Source organism: Cyanistes caeruleus, chromosome 3, assembly GCF_971803275.1.
Source record: "Cyanistes caeruleus chromosome 3, bCyaCae1.hap1.1, whole genome shotgun sequence".
Classification (NCBI taxonomy): Eukaryota; Metazoa; Chordata; class Aves; order Passeriformes; family Paridae; genus Cyanistes; species Cyanistes caeruleus.
In genome coordinates this window covers 90,756,657-90,774,597 of record NC_141703.1, presented here as the reverse complement: position 1 = coordinate 90,774,597, position 17,941 = coordinate 90,756,657, and the positions used below count along the sequence as shown (strand labels likewise).

The 17,941-nt window shown below is 42.1% G+C and overlaps 1 protein-coding gene across 4 annotated transcripts; it reads left to right on the top strand.

The window, feature by feature from the left end:
- Nucleotides 1–2,395: 2,395 nt before the first annotated feature.
- Nucleotides 2,396–17,008, top strand: LOC111939118 (beta-1,4-galactosyltransferase 3-like). 4 transcript variants are annotated; one of them, XM_086882844.1, is made up of 8 exons: nucleotides 2,510–2,693; nucleotides 2,922–3,101; nucleotides 9,894–10,129; nucleotides 11,758–11,948; nucleotides 12,559–12,681; nucleotides 15,376–15,480; nucleotides 16,418–16,581; nucleotides 16,678–17,008. In XM_086882844.1, the coding sequence occupies exons 2-7, from the start codon at nucleotides 3,068–3,070 to the stop codon at nucleotides 16,557–16,559; spliced, it is 831 nt and encodes a 276-aa protein (XP_086738970.1). In that variant the 5' UTR covers nucleotides 2,510–2,693; nucleotides 2,922–3,067; the 3' UTR covers nucleotides 16,560–16,581; nucleotides 16,678–17,008. The 4 variants fall into 4 exon arrangements, with proteins under 4 accessions (XP_086738969.1, XP_086738970.1, XP_086738968.1 ...); XM_086882843.1 differs by having other exon boundaries at nucleotides 2,396–2,693; nucleotides 2,982–3,101; nucleotides 16,418–17,008; XM_086882842.1 differs by having other exon boundaries at nucleotides 16,418–17,008.
- The last annotated feature ends 933 nt before the right edge of the window (nucleotides 17,009–17,941 follow it).

Genomic DNA, 17,941 nt, shown 5'->3' with positions numbered 1-17,941 from the left:
GGGTTTGTTTTGTATTTTGGGTTTGGTTTTGGTTGGGTTTTTTTGTATGTATTCTATTTAATTTCCTAGGGAGTGTGAAAATGAGAAAGTCAGACCTTTGACTGTGAAGCCAGCCCGGTGCCTGGTTCTTAGAGATCCAGTCTCACATTGTTTTCCTCCATCACTGCCCTCAATAAATCTCTGAGCAAAGGTTGCTAAAATGCCTGCCACCTCCCTTCCATGCTTCAGTGGAGACAGTTACATTATTTTTTTTGCATTTAAGCAATCCAATTCCTTTTTAATTCAAAACACACCCTGGTTTCCACAGCTCTGTTTAAAACAGGAGCACTGTGACCTTGAAAAGGCTCAGACCTGCTGGCACCATGTAGTTCTGACCTGTACTTTGCTCTTCGGTCCCGGCTTGCGTGCTTTCTGGTGAGGAAAAGGATCATGGTTGGGTTTATGATCCACTCATTTCAGTGCTGATGGTTGAAGGGGAAGGAGAGGAACTGCAGTTGGTTTGGAAGGTTCCTGAGGGAGACACTCCTAGAGATTCAGCTCTCTGAGCCCGCACAGAAACACGTGCTGGCTGGCTTCTCTGCAAACAGCTGATCTGCCTAGCTGTATTTAGTTTTCCAGTCTGGAGAAAAAATATACACACAGGTGAAAATACAGATTGGGGTAGGCTGTTTCCATCTGACCTTGGGCTTCTTCTGCCCAAGAACTGGCACAGGGTGGCAGTTTTTACAACTAAGCCCTTACTGCAAGGAAGATAGCAGTGCCACTGATGTGGGGCAGCTCTAATGGGTCCAGCTGCTCCCTCCTCCAAGACAGAGGGAGGCAGACATGCTTTGTCCAAATTCTTCCTACACTGAGATTTCCTACTGTGACCCAAGGAGGAACTGCAAGAGAAACATATAGCACTAATGGCCCTGAAACAATTGCCATCTGCAGCCCCAGGTCATACCATGAAAATCTCGATTCCTTTCTTTGTTTCACAGCTGATGCAGAGATTAATTCTTTCCTGTCCTTGGCATTGTACTTGCTGGAGCTATCAGCAGACAGCAAGGGTTGCTTTGTTTTATGGAGGGGAAGGCAAGCAGGGTGGGTTTGCTGTGATTGTAGAGGGAATGGCACAAGGAGAATGCAAACACTAGAGACTCATTGTGGTGTATAAAAAAAGCAACCTTTGTGGCAGCAGCATTGTGTGGATTTCAGTAAAGCAAGACTTTGCCAGGGGGGAAAAGAAATGTTCTCTACATTTTTTTATTTAAAAACCCAATTAAGATAAAATTAAATGTGAAATGATGACAATTTGCACCCAGGCCTTAAGCAATCCACTTTAATTGAATAATGGGTTGTTCTTTGCAGGAGAATGACTGAGATCAAGTTTTCCAGAGATGTGTCCCATACATCTCAGTCCAACTCTGAAGCAAGAGTACTCCCAACTTCTCATAAAAGTAATATCACTCTCTCCCCCCATCTTCTTCCCATGCCATCCCATTTGGAAGGCAAACAGCAGCACATGCTTCACAAGTCACAGAACAGGTAAGACTGGAAGGGACCACTGGCAATCATCTGGTCCAACTCTCCCTCTCAAGCAGAGTCCCCTAGAGCACATTCCTCAGGACTGTGTCCAGACAGCATTTGAATATCTCCAGGGAAAGAGACTTGCAGTCTGTCTGGGCAGTTTGTCCAGTGCTCCGTGCTATGCCTGGTCTGGGCCAGGACACATGGGCTGGCTGCCCAGCCAGTGGCTATGTCTTGGAGCAAAATGCTGAGCTCAGGGAGCCTGCTCCCCCACACAGGTACAGATTTCCTTTTCATTCTCTCCCCAGCGCAAATGTGGCCAACACCGACTCTTTGAAGCTGTGTAGGAATTTAATATCTGTAAAACGTGTTTTCCTCTCCTGCATTTAAGCAAAAGTGGACACATGAGACCAAGCAGATGACTGACAGCACAATCTAAGCTCCATCTCTTTACAAAATCAGCCAGAGAAGAGAGGGGCATAAAAACTGAATTTTTTTGGGACTGCATGGCTGTGGCAGGAGACCACTCACAGTGGCCAGGCTGCTGTGGTCCCTTTAGGCACTGGCTGAGGTGTATCCATTCCACAGAATCACCTAATCAATCAGTTTGGAAAAGACCTCTGAGATTATCGAGACCAACCTATGACTGACCACCACCATGGCAACTAGCCCATGGCACTAGAGTGCCACATCCAGCCTTTCCTTATACACCCTCAGGGACGGACACTCCACCACCTCCCTGGGCAATCCATTGCAATGTCTAAATTTTCATTCATCCCTCCCTGACCAGGTTAATAAACAATTTTAAGTGAACACAGCAGTCGGATGTTGACCGAGGAGACGACACGGGGTCGTCGCAGCAACCACCCCATCATCCTCCCTCCTCGCCCACAGAGGCGACCGCTGAGGGAGAGGGCGGGAGGACTACATCTCCCAGCATGCCGCGCGGCAGCACGGCCCGGCCTGTGCCCGCCCTACCCCGCCCTGCATGCTGGGAGCTGTAGTCTCGCCGGAAGGCGGGCGGGGGAGGGCGGGTGCTGCGCCTGTGCCACAGCGAGCCCGTGCCGCTGCCCCGGGGCTCTGAGCGGGGGGGCCTTGGACAGCTCGTTCCCTTTTCCAGCCCGCCTGGCACTGCTCGCACCGGGAAGCGGAGGTCTGGCTCTCGGCGTCCTGATGAAGCCCAGGTAGGGGAGCACGCTGCCGCCTCAGAAAGTTGGAGGAGAAGGAGAAGGAGGGGGAGGAGGAGGAGAAGGAGAAGGTCTGCACAGCGATGTAGCCCAGAACGTGGAACGGCAGCCCGTGGCACGCAGTTCAGTTCCTCACCGCCCTGATCCTGGAGCATGGGCTAAAAACTATGTTCCGCTCCCGTGTGGAAAATCATTGTTTCCTCCTGTTTGTGTTTGTCTTCCAAGCAATATTTATCCTGATCCTTTACCGAGGTGGACCTTCGAATGTGTTTCGCGGGTTTTTAGAGTCGCCTCAGGTGGTGGATTACTCGAAGCCCCATGATGTGTACACAAACCTCAGCTTGTTCACCCGGGCTCCCAGTGAGGACACCATGCCGTACTGCTCAGCGCGGTCCCCAGTCCTGGGTAGGTATGAACCCTCAAACACCATGGGAAGGTGGTTTGAAAGAGCCTCTTTGGTATGTCATAACCCTGAACGTGTCATAAATGTAAGTTGTATCTTCTTCAAACTTTTAGACAGGTGTGCTGATGTACTTACACTGACAGAATTTTATTGTGTTAGCAACTCGTGTTGTTTTTATTGCTTATGTGAGGAAAAGTGTTTTAATGACCTACAAATTTCCAATATTAAGGGTTGCAATATCATTACATAGATGTCAAGACTGTAGAGCAAGAGGGAAAACAGTGCATGGTTATAATATCAAGTTGGTAATGTTTTTTTTTTTGTTTCTTGGAAGTCCTTTGTAAAATGACCCAACAATTCAGAAACAGCATAATATTGACCTTTGACCATAACTCCTGGGTTCTTTGTCTTAGCCTTATATCAAGCTTGTAGTTCAATATAAATTGATTAAGTTGACTTGAAATAAGCTTAAGTAGGATGTATGAGAATGTAGTTTGGCACCTTGCTCTTCATAGTGATCTTTTAGTTTATGATTGTTGCACATCCTTTAGGTATAGAAACTTCTCTGTTAGACTTAAAAGTCTGGTCACAGGTTAATTTGTATTCACAGCAGTACCAAACCAGAGCTGATCTTTGAAGCAGCATTCATCCAGCTGTTGCATTACTAAAACAATTGAGAAATATTAAGTCAGTATGAAGTCAAACCTATAAAGCAGGTGTGTTGCCAATAAAGTGGTGATGCTGCTCAGGCAGTAGCGAATCCCTTTGACTCAGCCAGCCATGAATGGATTAAGTTCCATCAGCATGCACTTAGAGCTGGATTGGGGCCACCAGCTTCTTAGAATACTGTGTAGTAAGTTGCTCTTGTCAGGTTTTTCCATACAGCACAGGTTCCTGCATGTCTAAATGTTGTATGCACCTAGGCTTGGACTGCTGTTCTAGGAAAGCTGATTACTGCCCATTAGGAGCAAATGGTTGACCTTGGTTCACGTGGAAGTTCTGTGGGAAGCCAGTGCTCTTGTGTCAAGTTGCTTATAGGTTGGAGAACTCTGCTAGGACCCTTTGGATGAGCCTGTTCAGACTGCAGCTTTGTAATGATGCTTGTTCTTTTGAGATGTTTTCTTCCTTTCCCTGTTGCTTGCAATTAAATTAAATACACACAGTATGTATGATGAAATTGTAAGATAGCTTTGGGTGTGTGTTTCAGCATTTCCCCCAGAAATGCCTCTTAACTAAATCCTGAAACCCTGATAGCACAGAGCCTTTTTGCACAGGTGCCAGGTGTCATGGCCTTAGTGCACTGCAGCCCATTCAGTTCCAGGAAGCTACAATTCCTTGTTTCAGGCTGAATTGTTTTGTTTGAAAAGCACAGCAGAAACGTGCCTGCACCTAATTTGTCTCCACTACTGATGAAAATCCTCTGTCCTAAGGAGTTAAATGAGATGGCTTTAGTGTCAAAAAGAAAGAACCTAACAATTCCACAGCTTACCTGCAAACCATCAGATAAGCAAAAGTAGTGATGTATATGGAGAAGGCAGATGCAGAGTAAAATTATGATAATCTGTGCTCTTAGAGCTGGGAAATCTTTTTAAGGACTCTACTTCTGCCCATCACTGAGTGCTGAGAACAGGGGATCGTCCTGCGGGAGGTCTTAGGAGCTAAAATGGAAACATAGTGTTAGTCATAGACAGAAACAAACGGTAAGCTGGCTGGGAGAAAAAAAAGCCAACCATGAGGCAAAGTAATTGTGTAAGCTTTGCTGTATGAAAATACTGAGTTGAGCATATGAACCATTGTTGAGGTGAAACACAAGTAATTTGGAGCACTGATAAAAATTCAGCTTAAGAAAAATAAGGTCTCTGCTACAACTTATATTTTACTCAGTGATACATCCCTGTAAATATAGGGTGTAAATTATTACTTCTATCACTGCCTGCCAACCTCTTCTGGGTGTTTTGCTTTTTTCTTAACTGAGAAGTGTGCTATTTTGTGAGGGAGTGTCCTTTGTTTTGTATGTGATGCACATATGAATTGAGATATAAATACTTTATAAATGTTTTGAATAGTTGTTGCCATCATCTCTCATGACACTGATGTTTCTTGGAAGCATTATATTGGAGAGAACAATGCCTTTTAATATTAATTTCGTAAACTCTATTAAATGAGATTTCAAATCAATTCTTGAGGACTCAGCCTCCAGTTCAGAGCTGATAATAAGTCACTGTGCCCACTCTAAAGTGTGTTAAAGTGCCTGGAAGGATGCCAAATGGCTTAAATGGTTTCTGCATCAGGGCTTTTATGAAGTGCAGCACTTCTTCCGTTTATATATGTAGTAGATCATTTTGATAACTATTTGAATGTAAATCAGCTTGCAGCTCATCTGTCTATTTCCTGTCTCCTGAATCTGCAGCAACTTGGTTCTTCCAGGGCTGTGAAGTAAGAATTAAACTATAATTGCTAATCATCTCTGCCTAGAGGAACTAGATTCTTGCTGACTAGAGGTACTTTTTAAACACCTAGTGGTGTCCACTGAATGTTTTGTGACCAGTAACTTGAAAAGTATTGCAGGTATTCAGTGTCTTCACTAATATTGTGAATAAATTACTCAAGTTCCCTCAAAGGTTAAAGTTTTTACACAAATAACCCATTGCCTGTTTCTTCCTCCTCTGTTTTTAGAAAAAGTGAAGTGCTTATATACCAGGTTTACACTTCATTAAGCATAAAAGCTAAGTAGCTTTTAAATTCAAAATCTGACTGTCTCACATTGCATGCATGAGGAAGAAGTTTTGTGCTAGAAGACTTGGCTTTATTTTATTAATTCTGGTTTGGTTTAAAGTGGTACCTTCCTTCATGCATGGTATGTGCTGAACAAGTTGGTTTGGCCCTCAAGGACTTTAATAGCTGAAAGTTCAGTCTGTCACTCTGCTGTTTATAATTTGCTCATGCTATGGAAGGATTTTTTCCCCAACCCTTCTTATAGTAGTTACTGCCTTTCACTCCCATCTGTCATAACCTTTTCATAAGCAGGACCATCTGTTGTATTAAGTAGCTCCTGCTACATTTTCTAATGCTGCCAGAGTTTCTTCTCTTGGAATGAAAGAGAAATAAAAAGGTGGCAGTGCTAAATGCTGAGATTTATTTTCAGATGCCATTGAGGCAGCCTTGTATTATATCATTAGAAACTGATGCTTAAATGAAAGCTGTTCGTCTGATTTTTTAATTTTTTTTCCCAAGCACTGGTAGAATTACACAAATCTGACTCTGGCAATGTTGTGTGGTGCTGCAGCATCGAGTGCAGCATTCAGCCATGCTACTGTTCCTGTTTGTTCATCTCGTGTAAGTTCTGATTATTCTGGTTAGATTTGGTAATTACAGCTGCAAACTCTAAATGTATAGCAAGGAGTTCAGAAGCCCTGGAGTTACTTTCATAAGGTGGGATAGGTATGGTCAAAGTCAATAGATCCCCTGATAGGCAAATATGTTGCCTATAAAGTGAAGCAAGCAGGGAGTGTGCTGTCATTGGCACCAGCTGACAACACAGACAGGGAATTGTGAGACCTAACACTATACACTGAAGTTTCATATCCATTCAACACCCTCTGTGTGATGGTACAGGCACAGAAAAGTCATAGGAATCAGCCCATGGAAAAACTGCTTGGATACTTCAGGGTGTTGATTCTGTACCTTGCCTCAACAGGGATCCTGTGCTTCCTATTATGTGTAAGATGGGTTTTTTCCTGCTTTTCCAAGGTTGTGCTTTGGCAGTTTTATTTATCCTTGTTTGGTCCAGCCTGCAACTGCTCTGTTCACATTTGGGATTTAACTGGATTAGATTGCATTAGCCTTTTGTTAGTTGGATGGCAGGGAGACATGAGAGCCAGAATGTAGCTTGTAGCCACGGAGCATAGGGCAGCCAGAGATTTTGGGGATATAAGTCACACTGATATTTTTTTTTCCTTCCCTTGGCATATTCTAGATCAAGTTTCTGAACTGATTTGTTTGAGGTATGAGGCCAGGCAGCATGGAAGAACATGATACTTTGAAAAACCTGGTAAATGCAAATGTCACACTACTGAATGGTGTGCTTGGGTATGGAAGGAGATAGCAGGAGTGAAGCTGTTCATATTATCTTACTCATACCCTTACATTTAAATTAAGATCTTATTTTTTCTGGAATTTAAGGGTTATTTCTACAGAATCTTACTCTGCAATACAGAGTCCCAATTGTTTTATAGAAAACAAAACCCTGCCTTTTTGGGAGAATAAAAGGGATTAATTCCCTTTCTTATATTTTTCTTAGTGCAATGATCTATAGTTGAAATCCCTGAATGTAATACTTCTTTAGCAAGCTCAAGTTGTCATCAAATCAGTGGTTAATGGTGCTTTAGTTGAAAGATCTGATAACCAGCAAGTCCGTAAATCTAAACAGCAACATAAACTACAAGTTGATAACACTGTTGAACTGATACGTCGGGGTCTTAAAGGTAGAAAAGGAGCTTGTGTGCACAGAAGTAGGAAATAACATCATGAAATCTTCACTGTAAATGTGACCTAGATTCATAGCCCACAGAATGATTCTCTGAAGAGCCACCCTTCTATTTCAGGTACAAATATATGGCAATGTACTCTGCTTTCCTGCTGCGGGTAATGCAGTGAAAATCAAATTCTCTTGTATTTTAAATAGTTGGAGAAGGACTGAAAAGTGGTATTTAAGAGTCAGCTATTGCAAAATCTTGCTGACAAGCAAAAGTCAGGCTTTCTTTTTAAAAACAAACTTACAAACAAAAACCAATGAACAATGAACCCATGCTATGGGATTCAGACCAGACATTTTTGACAGCATGAGAAATGGGATCAGTGGCTCTTCAGACTGACCTTCAGGAAATGGCATTTGTGTGTTCCTTGAGGAACAAAAGGAGACATCAAATATGGGTTTGCTCTTCAGAAATGTGAGGCATACCAACTTCCTCACAGGAGCAAAATGTTCCCCGTTCAGAATGGACACTTTGAATTTTATGGCAAATTTAGCCTTGTTCTTGATCTAAAAAACCTGCACCCAACCCAAAACCGACCAACCAAACCTCAAAAAACCCAAACACCCCAAGACATTGAAGGGTTGTTGCTTCCTTCTGTGTCAGTTCAACAGGATGTGGGTGTGGGCAGGCTCAATTTTTTTTCTGTTTGTTTTTGTTAGAATTGTAGCAGAGATTTGAACATAGGATGGACTGGAAGAAGCATATCCTGGACTCATGTGCTTGTTTAGTCTTAAAACACACCTGTACCTTCTCCTGCTCAAATTACAGTTTCTAAATACCAGGTCTAAATATTTGCTCTCTCTCAGGCCTCATTATCTGAAGGTTTTTGAGAGAATAATTTATTTCAGTGGTTTAAGAGGGAGTCTGACTTACAAGATAGTGAAATCTGATTTAGGACAACCATAGCATTAGTTATCAGCTTGGAAAGAAAAGAAAATCTTGTTTATAGCTATTTAAAAAAAAACAAAACCAAAAAATACCACCAACAACAAACTTGCCTTACAGACTTCTGGTGCAAAAAAAACATTTTGCCTTTGGTAGCATGGCCTGCAAAGAACTTTGGAATAGAACTGTCCTTTAAAATTGCCAGTTTCTAATTATGATTTGGGTGAAAGTTTTTCCCTAGCTCATTTAAGCACTGGATGTTAATCTTGTTTTGCATCTGTGTTTTAAAAGTTCACAGTTGTAGGAAACCATTAAGACTGACTATGATTTGTGTATAAATACAAGTCTTTTTGCTAGTTCTGGAAACTTTTCTCACTGCCCAGGAGGACAGGCATTTAGATAATTGTAGAATTTGTTTATTCATATTGTAACAATGAGATTTGTGTTAAAATGAGTATTGACACTTTATATGAATTCTTTTTCACTTATTACTGTCAGTATTTTTCCATCTGAAAATGGAAGAATTCATGTAAAAAATGTGTATTTTTTTTAACTAGGCAAAAACTCTTGAACATATCCAGAATATTTTGTATTTAAAAACGAAGTGCTGAGGAACAATCATATATAGTTTGTTTTGCTCTCCTGTGCCTGTTTCAGAAAATAAAACATCTTTCTTCTTTCTCAGTTCTGTCATCTGCTTCTCCCAACATTTTAAAGTACTGCCTGCTTATCACAGTGTATAAAATGAAATAATATAGCAAATTCAGCCATTGTGGCATGTGATTATAACATCAAATTGAACTTGAAATCCATTTAAAGGTGGAGCTGACATTTCCAAAAGCATTTGTATTCATCCAGGCTTTAAACTGTTTTGCCCATGACCTGCTGAATATCCACTTGCACATCTCTGTCCTTGAATCTCTTCTGAAAGAGGCTTAGAGAAATTTTCCAAATAGGTAGCAAAAGCAGATGTGTCTGTTCATCTTGAATAATTTTCAACGCTATTTCTTTCAGCGAATACATTTATTCAAGGATCTCATCTAAGCAACACAAGACTGCAGTAGGCAGCCAGTCCCAGGGAGAAGCAGCTGTGCAGCAGCCCAGTGAGACTTGCTGGCCGTGCCAGGGCTCAGGATGCCTGGCAGGCAGATTGTCCTCCTGGTGCTGAGCTGGGCACCACTCACTGTGCAGCAGGGAGAGGTGGCCAGCAGGCAGCAGTGAAATTTATCACGGGGCCACATCTGCATGGGTTTTCTTAATTCTCCTCTGGTGGGGCTGCTATCTGAAGGAGCAAACATGGGTAGCTGATCTGGTAGGTCTGAAAAAAGGTGGAGAAACACTGGTCTTACTTGTTTTTTCTGTCTCTCCTTACAGTTGGTCCATTAACCATCACCTTCAGGGTGCTCCCTAGTGAAAAGATGATCATGAAGAAAAATCCTTTTGTTCAGTCTGGTGGCCACTACAGGCCACCTCACTGCTTTGCCCGCTACAAATCCGCCATCCTTGTGGCCTACAGGAACCAGGAGAAGTACCTTCGCCATCTTCTCTACTATATCCATCCTTTCCTGCAACGCCAGCAGCTAAGTTACACTATCTACCTGATTCAGCAGGTAAATCCAAGTCAAATGTGCCTGCTGGGAAGCTCAGCTACACCACTGAAGGGCTGGGTTCTTAACAAGAAATGTCACTCTTCTGATGTGGAAATACTGTTTTATGTGTGGGCTGAGAGGAGGTCAGATATGCTGTCCCATCTCCATGACTGCTAACGATTGAAATACCATACCACTTGTCAAGATCATCATTCTGCTATTAATTGGGTCTGTTGTGAGTTTTTTTCCTGGGGGTATAAATTTGTCACTAAATGTTTATGCTATTTCGAAAGTAAACCAGCGGGAGAAATGAACCCACACAATTACCTTGAGAAAGATTTCAAGTCAGAATTGTAACTTGATAGAAAGATTACAATAAATGCATTAATACAGAAATACTGGCTCAAAGTGACAGAGTATAGACTGTCCCCCTTTTGGTCAGGATGGTGGTCACAGTCTGATTAAGTGATGGTTGCAGTGTCAAAAACAGTGGTCTTGTAGAAGGTCTGGTCCTCCTCTGGGTCCCTTGAGCAGTGGTGGTGTCCCAAGTCCCCAGACTGAGGTCAGGTTCAGATGGTACCTCCCCCAGGCCAGGGAGTTTCCCAATGGAGTGATGTAGTCCTGTGAGGGATGGAATATTTTTGGAGTCCTTGGAGTTGTTGCTGCCAATCAACCACCAAAAATCAGCTGTTCTGCTGGTGCCATTGAGTTCATGATGGCCCCTTGGCAGAGACCCTTCAGGATAGGTGGGACTGCTGCTTCACCAGAGGGAGTTACCACAGCTGAGCCGCTGGTGTGAAAAAAAAGAAGCACCATCCTGCCTCGATTTTTTGTTATCTCTGCTTCTTTTTTCCTTATCTCATTTAACACCCAACTGTAGCCTGAGGGATGGCTCTTGGCTGGGCAGCTGCTTCAAAAGACCCATCATTAAGACTTTGTCTGAAAATGATGTAGAAGAAAGTAGAATACAGAGTTTGGTTACTCCCCACGGTAGCACTTTCCTTTTGTAATCCAGGACAGTGATAATTTGTATTTTCCTCCTTTTGAGATTTGCATGTGGTTTGTTTCTAGCTTGTCAGTGTGACTACTGAGAAAAACCCTGGAGACTAAATGCTGAAGTGAACGTGATATTTTAGTCTGTATCTAATACAGACATGTGGCTTAGCCCTGCAGTGGGGCAGCCTGCACAGGTCAAACAGCTTTTTGTACCTGAATGGTACAAAATGGACTGGTGTTGCAAAAGATCAGTGTCAAGGGAGCAAGTTTTGGATTCATCAGTTAAAACCAATAGTTTGTTGGGAGGGCAAAGAAGATTTTTTGTTTGACCAAGATATTTTTCTCATTTGTAAGTTTTAGTAAACAGTAGTCAGGAAAAAGAGTTTTTGTGGAAACGTGCACTGAGGATTGGCTTATAGGAGTCTTGAAAGTCAGCCTTCTTCAGGTGCCAGCAGTGTATAGCCCCTGACAGCAAAGCTGAAAATTGCTGAGAATGTTGTAAAGAGGATGGATGACATTTTCAAAGCTGGGAGCATGGAATTTGCAGCCAGTACTGGTTCATTCAATTGAATACAGCTTTTTGACTAAAACAGATTTTAACTGAGTTATCCTCTTTGTTGTTCTGGTGAAGAAATGTAGGTTTTCTTTTCCAGGTAGGGACTGGTTCATTTAACCGAGCAAAGCTGCTTAATGTTGGTGTCCGGGAAGCCATGAAGGATGAAGAGTGGGACTGCCTTGTCCTACATGATATTGATCTGGTGCCTGAGAATGATTATAACCTGTACATTTGTGATGAATATTATCCCAAGCACATGGCCAGTGCCATGGATAAGTTTCAGTACACGTAAGTGCCCCCATTTGCTTTCTGTGAATATATTTCAGTTGGTTCACTTTCTGTTAGAAAGTATGGGTGGGAACAGTGAATGACAACTTTTATGAGGTTTTTTGTGCATTAGTTTTGCAGTAGTGACTTCCTAGAAAAGGATATTTTTGACCCAAGCATGCAATCTTCAATGTTTCCTTGCCTGTAGTTCCCTGTTCCACTGTTAAATCAGCCTGGCAAATGAATGGCAGGTTTCTTTTGACGTTTCTTCAAGAAAAAGTAAAGGGTGGGAAGATTGGGTCATGTGGAATATAATGTGGTAGGATACAGGTACTTTAAACTGATCCAATACATGAATTTTGAAACCAGCTTTACTTTGGTCAGTTTTGGGGGAAAGTAGTGGGAAACAATGAAGGGAATGGAACATGGTGGGAATTACACTGGATTAACTGTTTTGGGGTTTGGCATTGTCATGACAGTGCCTGCAACTATGCAATTAATGTATTGTGACTTGGATCACACTGTTAGTTGTGGAGGACAGGCATTAGCCTTCAGTAGTGAACTTTAGGTTTTTGTTGGTTGGTTTTTTTAGGAGGGTGGTGTTTGTTTGCCTGTTTGTTTTCTCTTTTAGATTGCCATACAAATCCTTTTTTGGAGGTGTGTCTGCTCTGACTCCAGAACATTACATGAGGATGAATGGGTTTCCCAATACATACTGGGGCGATGGTGGTGAAAATGATGACATTGCTACAAGGTACATGCACAGGACAGGCTTGAAATGGATCTAAGCTGTCAGGTGAAGCCTGGCAGCACCCTAGAAAAGGAACCAAAGACATCATTCCTTAATGTGCTTGCAGTATCATTATAATCCCAAATGCTGTTGGTATTGGGGATTCTTAATGTCAGAGGATGCTCAGTACCAGTCACTGTGTGCTGGGAAAACAAAGCTTTCTCTTTTCTGGGGGGCAGAATGTTATTTCACATCCTTGTACCTTCAGTTCAAGGGGTTATAACCACTTGTAATTGACAAGTGCCTCCACTGATGTTGACAGCCTCAAGGGAGGAAAGGAAACCAGCAAGCTTGACGAATAAGAAGGTACTTAACTAATTCTCAGACAGCTGGGAATTTAAGTTAAGTGCATTTAGGCTGCTCCAAGTGTTACCTAATCACTGACACTTGGCATTAAGGAACACAAGGAATTCTATCTTTTGTCTGCAGTGCTGGGTGATGGAGGAGCCTGTGTACCAGTGTGAGTCAGTGACAGCAAGAGTTGATGGTTTTTCTTGTACTTTGGTTGCCAAGGCAGCAGCATTCTATAGATGAGTTTAGTTCCAGGTGCTCTGCCTAATGTGAATCCTTCAAGTACAGAATCATGGTTGCAGCTTCTCTATTCATTCAGCTTTGGAATTGCACCTTTATGATCCAGCACTGAGGCAGGCTCATGGGGAGTTTATAAAACTGAACTGACCATGGAAGCCTTTGTTATTTTAGTCTTGCATAATGTGACAAGTTACATGGGCTTTTTTAAAAGCAGTATTCATCTGGGAATTGAAAGCCTGATTTTTCTAACATAGAATTCCTCCTTTGCCTTTCAGAGAAAGCCAACTAAAAAGTTGTATGGTTGTTTAGAGAGTCAGCATTTATGAAAGGAATAGAATGCCAGGAAAATAGATCTTTACATCAAGTACTTCAATGCTGGGTCTATTCAGCTGTTCTTAGTACAGCTTAGGCGTCTAATTTGGTTTTTGGTACCCAGGGTAGTCATGCCATTTATGCATAGGAGTGCGCTTCTTTGAAGAGAATCCTGGAAGGCAAGTGAATTATATAGCTCCCAAAATAGCCTTTTCTGGAAGAGAATTAGAGCCTATGTTTTCAGAGAAAACTTACACTAATGATTAGCAATGCTTTGGCCCAGAGATACATGGAGGCCATGGATAACTCTTGTTAATGATTTATTCACATTCTGAAGTCTCAACCTGCAGAAGTTAGGAATGAACTGCCTGTTCTTCAAGACCAGCTGGGATCAGGATTTTAGGAGGTGCTCAAGCACTTCTTACCATGTTGCAAAAAAATTAATGAATCTGTTTTTTTGACATTTCAGTGTCCAATTTTAAAAAATTCTGTGCAAAGATGAATTCTTTTTTCCTGGGATACTGCTTATTAAAAGCAGAGTTAATGAAAAAAACTGCCAGCTGCTACTTAGAGTTGGCAGACTGCAGTAGTCTATAATACAAGTTGTAGCAAATACCAGGATCTACCTTTTATTAGAAGAAAACACTATTCTAATTAGAACCACTCATGTGTTAACATTTTCAACTACAGGAAAGTCTGTTGGGCTTTTCTTAACAGTAAATGAATGTATTAACGGTTCAGTTTTAGTCTCATTTGCAATGCAAAAAACTGTAACAGCAAAGCTAGTTTAGTGTTCTTGCTTTTTTGTCTCTTTATCATTGAATGTGTCATAAGCTTATATTCAGAAAGCAAGAAACTTTGTCTAAAACTCCATCTGAAATAATGGAATTATAACACTGTCAGTGAAGTGTTATAATCATCTGATGGCTCAAGCCGAACAAATATTTTCAATTCTGTAGCCTTTCAGCTTTATAACATTCCTGCTGTATCAGATCCCAATGGAACGCAGTCAAATGCTGCAAACATGCCAGTTAGATAACCTCAATTGTGCAAGCATTCATTCTTATATTCACAGGAATTTTCTCTGCCTAAGGGCTGTCATGTGATAACAGAGGTTTGGTAGCCTTAGCACTATTAAAGGCACTTTTTATTGGCAAAATAACATAGATGCTATCGGAAGTGGGTTGTGGGTTGCTTGAAAGTCACCCAAAATTCTGGGTTTAGAAGCTCTGTTCTGTAATTCTGAGCCTTCAGTTCCTCTTTTCTTATCTAACTGTCCTGCAACTGAGTTTACATATGTTTGTCTGGTGCCTGTATTTATCCCTAATCTTTTATGAACCAGTCGAATCAGGCCATCTGAATGACTGGCACTTCTCAAAGAACAGAGAGGCTTAATCTGGTTTTGAAACTCAGAACTGGCTTCTTTTCAGAAACTGCAAGTTTGAGGTCTCTTTTTATTTATTTTTTTTTTCCTTAAAGTTTAGGTGATGGACCTCTAGGCAGCACAAGCTCTGCTCTTAGGAGCAAGTGGAATAATGCCTATTTGTCAGACTCAGGGGAACTGTTCTGGAATGCTCTGTATGTTGTAGTTCATTCCCTGCTTGCTCTAATCCCCTTGTGCCCTGTCAAAGTGCACTGCAGCTGGGAGCTTTCTGGCCCAAGCCTGGCCTAGAGCCCACTAGAGAAGATCATGTGGCCCTGTGCTGCTTCTGCGCTTTGTTTTTATTGCATTAGCACTGAAAATCATCTCTGACCATAAGCCTGGGAGTGGCATCTTTGTGCCTAAGCAAACACTTTTTTTATGGTGTTTTAAAGGATTCACTTAGCAGGAATGAAAATAGTCCGGACATCACCTCACCTTGGACGCTACCGAGTGATGGACTACAGTGAAGAGACAGAGATCCAAGAGCCTTGGAGGAGGTACCTGCTGGGGCTGGGGCTACTCTGGGTCTTGTGGCAGGTTGGCTGTTGCTGTCATCTTCCCCAGCACAGGCTACATATGGCCTCATGTCACTGCTGCTTTTTCTGCTTTAGGAAGGCTTTTTAAAAGCAGACCCCAGTCAGTTTCAACTGAATCATTTGACTCCTGTCTTCACATTTGAAGGATTTCTCCTGGTTTCCTACCTTTTCTTCCTATTGTGAAGGACACATGGCAGCTAGGAAACCAACACATGAGATTTAAGGAATTATATTTTACACATATATTATACAGGAAGTAAAACTTAAAGGAAAAAATAACTGCCTCTCTTGTAAATAGGGAGATTTCAGTTTGAAGAGGCACTGTGTTACAAGTTCCCAATATTAAAAGCTTGCTGTTCAGTCTGTGTGGAGTTACAACGTGCCATTAAAATAGCGGAAAGCAATATTCTAGTTTGAAGACATGAGAAAGGTGCTATGAGAGACTTTATCAAAGACTGTTTTATATAGAAGAGCTGGAGGAGGGTGTTGGGTCAAGTGTGGTGGAGGCTTCTCAAACCGACAGTGCGGATTTCTCTTTATCATCTCGAAACTCAGGTTTCCATAACAACCCTGTCAAAAACCTACCTACAGCAGCCTATGTACACCGTGGCTGCAGACTTCTGTGTTGCACTCTCAGGTCTCTGTAAGCTGCCGACAGCTTCGTGGCGTTTGGAGACTGTAGATGCTACCTCACTGGTCTCCCTCTCTGATCAGGGTCCAGTCCAGATTGTCCTCCTTGTTTGGAACACTCAGTATGAACTCACTCTAATCGGTTCAGTCTGTATGTGGGAAGAATTGTCTCAGCGCTTTTCTGCCCTCTGGAAGACTCTTTCTTCTGCAGCTTGAGCTGCAAATGTTACCTTCTTTCTTCTAACTGCAGGTATTCTTCCTCCCTCAGGCCTCCTTCCCGACACAACACCAGAAAAACATGGAAAGCTGATGGAATGAACACATTACAGTTCAGGATCCTTTCCAGGACTAAGCATCCTCTTTATACCAAGATCACTGTGGACATTGGATACGCTCCTCCATTTTCTTAAGAGACTGAAAACAAAAGCAGAGGTTGGGTGCCACATGGGCATTTAGCCAATCCTTCCCATTTTCCTGTGGAGTCTGCCCCACCTGAGATTAACCCTTTTGCCTTTCACTTTTCTTCAGACAGTTTCAGATTTAGAAGAGGCTCCAGGAACAGGATACGACAGATACTAAACAGTCTGTGGCTTACCTAAAAATCATCCAACTCACTGTAAAACTGACTCCTGAGCCATGTCTCTGTGACAGTAAGCTGATCCAAGCTTTCTGGAATCTTTGGTCAGTAGCTGGATAGCTCTGTCCTGCTTTGTACTTAAGTGTTAATTGGGATGCAAGCCATTCTGTCAGATTGGCCTCTGACATGTTGTATTTTGAGAAGGTGTTGAAGCCAGCTACAGTTCTATAAATAACTTTTGTGAATTTGAGTAAAATAAATGGAGTTATGTGTTTGGCTTAAGAGTTTTACATATAATACTGAATAAGAGTGTAATAACAAAGAGAGTGTTGCCCTGAAACCAGACAAGCCAGAGTTTAAATCTATGATAATTTTTTTCCTGACCCAAATCACCATTGTTTAAATTACTTTATTTTAGCTGCAAGGAATACAGACTGAATGGGACCTGAGTCTGTAACCCCCTGCTCAGGGCAGAGAAATTAATCTACTACTGCAGCTGTTGCTCAGACATTAAGTATTATTCAAGGCTGAGCTGTCTTCAATATAAAATACTTCTGAGAAATTAAATACTAGTTTTCCCTCTAAGTCAAACATGTCAGCAGTGGAGCTGTGACCCTGGCAGGAATGCATTTGTACTTATCTGACTGTGAGACTGACACAGTCTGCCCAAACCCTTGCCCTTGCTGTAAACTTTCTCTGCCAACTCAGTCTGTAGCACTGCCTGCCAGATCTAGTTATTTTGAGCGTATGACACAGGGTATTTTGGCTTTTTACTTGAAGATACCAAAATGCCTTCATCACTGAAAAGCTACATCCATGCCACTATACTTACAAACATTTAGTTTCAGTCTTCTCCACAATTGGAATAATGTCCTAAAAGAAACTCCCCCAAGCCTGGCTTCGCATCAACACGTAAAGACAGTTAAATACAATGTAGTAAGTCAAGTGCTCCAACCAAGACTGGTGCACAGATTCAGCAGCACAGTGAAACAGCTGGCCGTCCACAGCCTTTCACCTGTTTCTTAAGCAAGATTCACAGATGATAATGGCCTATGTATACAAATACATTGTACTCTGCTAACAGTGTGGCCCAGAGCATTAAAATACGTGGAAAGGAATTTCTCCCCCTCCAGCACAGCTGACTACTGCCTTTTCTTCCTGATCCCTGGAGAGTAACAGGCATCCTGCTGCAGAATGAGACTGAGCACTGCCACA

Excerpts from the sequence above, each read along its gene's own strand:
- LOC111939118 (XM_023941205.2), top strand. The coding sequence starts at position 2,864 with ATGTTCCGCTCCCGTGTGGAAAATCATTGTTTCCTCCTGTTTGTGTTT. Across the intron at positions 10,130-11,757 it reads CTATCTACCTGATTCAGCAG|GTAGGGACTGGTTCATTTAA; the intron begins GTAAATCCAAGT and ends TTTCTTTTCCAG. Across the intron at positions 15,481-16,417 it reads ATCCAAGAGCCTTGGAGGAG|GCCTCCTTCCCGACACAACA; the intron begins GTACCTGCTGGG and ends TTCCTCCCTCAG.